This window comes from Malus domestica, chromosome 07 (assembly GCF_042453785.1).
Source record: "Malus domestica chromosome 07, GDT2T_hap1".
In the NCBI taxonomy this organism is placed as follows: domain Eukaryota; kingdom Viridiplantae; phylum Streptophyta; class Magnoliopsida; order Rosales; family Rosaceae; genus Malus; species Malus domestica.
Window position 1 is genome coordinate 25,365,125 of NC_091667.1, and position 6,955 is coordinate 25,372,079.

Sequence of the window (6,955 nt, forward strand, 5' to 3'; positions counted from 1 at the left end):
TCCTAATATAGTAGCTAGTTAGCTTCCTCCATAAGCTTACTACTAACAACCTTATCCTTTTAACCACACATATCTGTCGTAGTCAGCACTAATACAATGCTCACTTATCAACCAATTCAGTTATCACACAGGATCCTATCAACTTCATTAGATCATTGTTCGACTCTTGATAACAAGATTAGTCCACCCTTGTACATATGTGTGTGTGATGGTATAAAATAACAAAGGTCCTTCGAGTTAATGAATGAAAGAAAGTGATGAATGATGTATTCTAGTGTGGTTGAGTCCATACTAAATGTATAAATTCTAACAAACAACCAATTAAAACGTGAAATCTAAAATGGACATTTAATTAAATATTTATTAATATTTGCAGTTTGGTTTGGTTTCGGTGCGGTTTTCAAAAGCCAAAACCGAAACCAAACCATTTTCTATGTTGCGGTTCGGTTTCAAAACCGAAACTATTTCAAAACCGTAAAACCAAACCATTTGGTGCGGTTTAATCTGGTCCGTGTTCGATTTCGATTTTCGTTTCTAAGTGCCCACCCCTACATGGGATTATTTCTTTAACGGTAGGAAACTGACTTCCCTTCCACTTCTCAAATCACACTATAATTTAAATAAATAAATTGTGGGAGAAATTATAAACAAATGTCCAAGAAAAAAGGTGTTTTCTTAATCAATTTGTTTTTTGTATGACAATAACATATTTTTCTTGGAAATTCTCTCCAACGGTAATAGGATGTCGCTTTCTCTTGGAAATTCGGTCGGTACCATATTTATTTTGTTTTTGTATGAAACGGTACAATTAACAATTCTCCTTTCCGGGTTTGCAAAGTTTTCAACATTGTAAACGTCTAGCGGAATCTAAATGATAAAATATATTAAACCAGGGGTTAGACAAGATTTAAGCATTGCAAATCACCTATGTAAAAAATCGGTTTAGTCGAAATTATTGGCTGATTTGGTTGCTAAATGACACAAACGATGGTCTGCCATATCATTAATGTAAAAAATAAGCTGCAAAAACACCAACCCAGAACCACACAATGATTGTGAAGAAGAACGAACCATAAAATTGAAAAAAGAAGTTGATGTAATCTTTTTTTTTTTTTTGGTGAAAAAGTTGATGTAATCTTTCAATTGATGGATAAGCTAACATAATTATAACTTAAAAATTAAAATGAAAATCAAATCATAACTTAATAGCCAACAACAAAATTAGCAACCATAATCCAAATGGTTAATAATTCACTAACTCAAAATGTAACTCATATATAATTGTCCAAAGCCAATGTAGCAACCAATGCAAAAGCAAATATAAAAAACTCAAAAGTCAAAAGTCTGATTCTGATTATAGGATCCCCTCATTGCAATCTGCGAGAGGTCGTGCAAGAGTCGGAAAAAAAAAACTGCTGAGTGAGTGGGTTTTTATTTTTCAAGCCCTAAAATTGAAGAGTCGTGCATGTAAAAAAATACTTAAATAGTATATTGGTTTGGTACGATATATCGAATGATTCCAATATAAAAAACCATACCATTAATAATTAATTTGATAAAATACTAATCGATTATGAAATCATACCAAAACTCGACCATACCAATATAATCCGGTCGATACGATTCAGTAGGTACATCGGTTTATGACAATATTTTCCAGTTTCCACCCCTATCTTAGCTATCTATGTACCTCTATTATCCAGTAAAGCCAAAGCAAGAATGGGTCCCACTGCCTGCGGCTGTTTGATTAACGTTCAAGAACCGCCAAGCCATCTTAAACCACCCGTTTTTGCCTAACTTCGTTGATTCAGCCTGTGGACCGATGCACGGCTCACATCCCTCCACGTGTCCATCCAAAACATGCACTTATTACCGTTTTCTGTTCCCCAATCAGATCGCGTCACGTATGCATTAAAGTTCAAAGCAGTCAGCAAGCAGGCTTTCGTTTACGTGCGTTTCTTTGTGAGTCAGAGATTGTTTGGAAGCGAGATGCTTAAAAAAAAAGTACTTATGAAAAAAGTTGTGAGAGTTTTAAATGTTTGGTAAATTGAAAAAAAAGATTTATTTTGAAAGCTGATGTGAAAATAAGTTGAAATCAAAGGAAAAAGTTGAAGTTGCTATTTGCAGCTTTGGAAAACTGGTTTTTTGTCAAAGCACACATAGCTACAGTGCTATTTTAATGAAAAGACCCACTATCAGATTACGTTTTTTTTTCCAAAAGCACTTTTACAAAAAAGTTTACCAAACACTCTGTTGATTTATTTCACAGCCGCTTATTCTCACAGCACAACCGCTTATTCTCACAGCAGTTTTTTTTCAAAGCACAGCAATACCAAACCAGCTCTGAGTCGTCTGCGCCGAGCAGAGTCACTGACTCACTGAGTCGAAGGGACATCAGCACTCTGCATGATTCTGCTTTTGACTCGTCGCGAGTTACGACTCACCGAGTCATTTTGCACGTGCTGCACATTTCTCTTCTTTTGTTTTTTCTTCATGCATTCCGAATATTCATGCGTTCGACAAATGAAACGTTTAATGTGCAGCCAACCAAAAAAATTCAAACGTCAAAAATATTGGTGTACATAAACGTACATTTTTTTTCTTCGGTAAGAGTAGACGATATACATAAACGTACTAAAACATCTTCTAATTCAAATAAGCATCACACTGAAATAGATAATATTGACTGGTTTACAACTTTCTTTTCGTCAAAGTTAGACAAGTATTTGGCTATTAAAAGAACAATACATATTATAAATCTAATTCACATGTTTACAGATAAATCGATTTAACAAATAATTTATGATTCACTGTTTGATGCCATAAATATTTTATGTTGCCAACATTTTACCACGAGCAAAATTTTCAGTACTATGCGTGAAATTCCGACTCTAATTAAAGATAATTTTTGAAAATATCTTGCAATATTTTAAAAACTTATAACTCAAATAATTACGAACATTATCACTGTACTTACAAGTTACAAGTTTGATTCCTTATCCTCAATTATTGATTTTGCTTGTATCAAAAAATATCATGCCAAGTTCCGTTCTTTAGTGGAGCTCAATATTTCATCATCTTAAAAACGATGTGGGAGTTTTCCCAAAGCAAAACATTTCTTACATTTTACGAACAGCAATCTAGACTGTTGTAGGTAAGTGGTGTTGGGGGGGTGGGAGAGTAGAAGCAGGTCAGGGTGACCACCTACATACTAAAAAGCCATGGCACACAGAGTCGGTGAAAGAGAAAACAGCATACAAAATAGTAGGTGGGTTCGGTCCCACATAATTCAAAATTTTCAAGTAAAATTTAATCCTAATCTCACACCATATATACCCCTTTTCTCCTCGCTCCCTCTCCCACACCACCACCTCTTCCTCTCTCTCTTCCCAAAACCCAAGACTCTGTTTTTCTCTGCTTCTCCAGACTGTGTGAACCTTAAGCCTTTTTAATGGCCAAGGACATGGAGGTTGCAGAGAGGGGCTCCTTCTCAGCCAAGGACTACCACGACCCACCGCCTGCGCCGCTCATCGACTCGGCCGAGCTCACCAAATGGTCGTTTTACAGAGCTCTCATAGCTGAGTTCGTAGCCACTCTTCTCTTCCTCTACGTCACTGTGCTCACAGTGATTGGCTACAAGAGCCAGACCGACCCAGCCACCAATGCTGACGCTTGCGGTGGGGTTGGGATTCTGGGCATTGCTTGGGCCTTTGGAGGCATGATCTTTGTGCTTGTTTACTGCACTGCTGGGATTTCAGGTCTGTTTTCTCTTCTGGGTCTCTCTGGTTTTATCTCTACGCATATACATAAGTAAAAAGTTGAAGTCTTTGACGTTGGTTTTGCTTGTAAAACACAGAAGTTAGCCAAAAAGTTTTTTATCTTGTAAGTGGGTTTTCGTTATTTTTCTTGTATGTATAGAATTTAGTTAAAAAGATGAAGTCTTTGATGTGGGTTTGGTGTGATTTTGCTGCTGCATATAGAAACTATTAAAAAGCTGCTTTTCTAATGTGGGTTTTATGGAATTTTTCTCATACATGCATAAATTGTTGAAAAAGCTGTTTTTTTACAATGGGTTTTGTAACTTTTGCTGAACAGGGGGTCACATCAACCCGGCGGTGACATTTGGGCTGTTCCTGGCTCGGAAGGTGTCGCTGGTGAGAGCTGTGCTGTACATGGTGGCTCAGTCGTTGGGGGCCATAGCCGGTGTTGCGCTGGTGAAGGCTTTCCAGAAGAGCTACTACATCAAGTACGGCGGCGGAGCAAACTCGCTTAGCGATGGGTACAGCACTGGAGTTGGATTGGCTGCTGAGATTATTGGCACCTTTGTGCTGGTTTACACCGTCTTCTCTGCCACTGACCCCAAGAGGAGTGCTAGAGACTCCCATGTTCCGGTACATACACACCTTTCATCTATAATTTGCAATTACCATTTCCTCCTCTATCGATATTTGCGGTATATTTATAGATTTATTACAGAATGGTAATTGAAAAAATAAATAAAGAAAACAGGGGGGCTGATAAAATTAGAGAAAAAAAGCTAGTTTCTTCAGAAAATTTGAAGGATCCACAAGCATGTCTCTTTTGGATTTAATTTTGCTTTCTTTATATTGTAAAATTTATTTTTTGCGTGTGCTAGAAAATGCATTAATTATATTCTTTTTCCTGTTTAACAAACTATTGACTTTATTTTTTTGGTTATGAACAAGTGCATTATTGGATTGATACCATACAAGGACTTTAAGCTTAACTTAAGAAATGGGACAAATTAGCCTCTATTTTTCTCTAACTTCTTGTGGAAATATATACCCTCATTTAACCATCATTTAGTCTTTGGACTAGTTAAGGTGTCCCACACACAAGTCCACAACCACAGGTTTAGATGTTCTTAAACCATTCATTAATGTAAACTAATCACCCTCAAATACCTAACTGATGTTAACACAATAGGATCCTATACTTGTTTTTGGGTGTTTGTATCGTGCTTAAACCCAAAATGACATATCGGAACCAAGTATTAGGACAAAAGCTTGAGTTCAACCCTTTCACTGTACTCCTGGGGATAGTGCAACAAGCAGAATTTCGTCAAATATTAGATGTGGCCCTTCAAATTATAAGAACCAAAAAACTCTTTTAAGTCTCATGATGATATTGTTTAGAATAAAATTTCCTACAAGTGGTACACTGCCCTAGTGGAGTAGGATCTTCCTCTTCAGCAAACTGCGTTTCGAGTTCAAACCATCTCCCCTCTAGCTATTAGATGTTGCCCTTCAAATTTTTAGAAACAAAAAACCCTTTTAAGTCTCATGATGATATTGTTTAGAATAACATTTCCTATTGAGTAGGGTGAAAACAATGAGCTAGCTGGGCCAAATGTTTTTTTCTAGTTAGCATTTCAGGGCAATAGGGCATCATGCAGTGCAATAGATGCGGTCACCTAATTTTGTTTTCTTTCAACAAGTTGATTCAACTTTTTCAAATTATTTTCTCTCTCAACTTTTCTCCTTTCCATCATTCCTAACGTGCTCTGCCTTCTTCAAGTATTGTCATGACTCATGACCCATGACTCGCTCGAGGTCTCGACGTCAATCTGTGGGCCCTTCACATTCCTCTTGAGGAAATCCTCTTTTAACCACCTCAACAGCCACTTGTTTAGTTATTGTTTAATACTTGCAACAAAAACAATAATAACAAAGTTTTATTCTACTAAATGAGGTCGACTGTATGATTTCTAAAACGTTATTGCGCTCGGTTTTATACAAAATCTTCCGTTGGCTCCAGGTACTCCATATCTTTTTTTATAATCTCTTGCAAAACCTCCTTAGGGCTTCCTTTACCTCTTTTTCTTGAATTTCCTTCTCGTAGTTGCATCTTCTAATCAGAACATCCCTAAGTATTATTGTTTAATAGTTAAAAGTTGGATTAAGGAGTGATTTGTTTCTTGTGTTAACAGTCCCAAACATTTGATATGCTGAGTCAGAAATGAATGAAAGTTGTCTAATTTTGTTTTTATTTAGCCTCACAATCACGGGCATGTCTTTTTTGAGAACTGTTTTAATCCATTTTCAACTCTTCTATCCTGTTCCAAACTGTCCTGTTGTCTGATTTTATAAATGTTTTCCAATTGTATGTATTCCCATCGAGATTCTTAGTTATCTTGGGTTGTATATCTTTTCGTGTCTATCTCTTAAGTTATGTGACAAGAGAGATAAACAGGAGAATATACAATCGGTTACATGGTAGATTCTCTCTCTCTCATATTCTAAGAGGCTAAATTGTGGAATGTTGTGGAATTTTGAAGGTTTTGGCTCCACTGCCAATTGGGTTTGCTGTGTTCATTGTCCACTTGGCCACCATCCCAATCACTGGCACTGGCATCAACCCTGCTAGAAGTCTTGGAGCCGCTGTTATCTACAACAAAGACAAGGCATGGGATGACCAAGTATGTACTCCAATATTAATTCTTCTTCACTTTTATGTTATCATTATAACGTAAGATACTCCGGAACACTGTAGAACTTTCACTAATATATATTCTTGTTTACTTTTTTGTTGTTTGCAGTGGATTTTCTGGGTAGGACCCTTCATTGGAGCAGCAATTGCAGCCTTCTACCACCAATTTATCTTGAGAGCAGGAGCTGTCAAGGCCCTTGGATCATTCAGGAGCAACCCCCATGTTTAAATTTGAATGTTTTTAGAGAATATGAAGGGATTTGGAGGAACAATAAGTTAATTATTAAGGGGGAAGTAGTATTTATATTAAACTGTTGCTTGAACTTATGCTATGTGTGTGAAGGCTTCTTTTTGCTCCTCTCTCAATTAAATTTCCATCAGAAAAAGGGGCTCAGAGGCCATGAAATTGTAGATATAGTCGGATTTTACCCCTTCTTTTCTTTTTACTGTTTCTACAAGAACTTGCCTTTGAATTTACTTCAATGTCACTGTCATTTTCTCAGGA

The 6,955-nt window shown here is 36.8% G+C and overlaps 1 protein-coding gene across 1 annotated transcript; it reads left to right on the forward strand.

Moving 5' to 3' along the window:
- Positions 1-3,055: 3,055 nt before the first annotated feature.
- LOC103428693 (probable aquaporin PIP2-5) lies at positions 3,056-6,955 on the forward strand. The gene is made up of 4 exons (XM_008366817.4): positions 3,056-3,758; positions 4,096-4,391; positions 6,299-6,439; positions 6,560-6,955. The coding sequence occupies exons 1-4, from the start codon at positions 3,452-3,454 to the stop codon at positions 6,677-6,679; spliced, it is 864 nt and encodes a 287-aa protein (XP_008365039.3). The 5' UTR covers positions 3,056-3,451; the 3' UTR covers positions 6,680-6,955.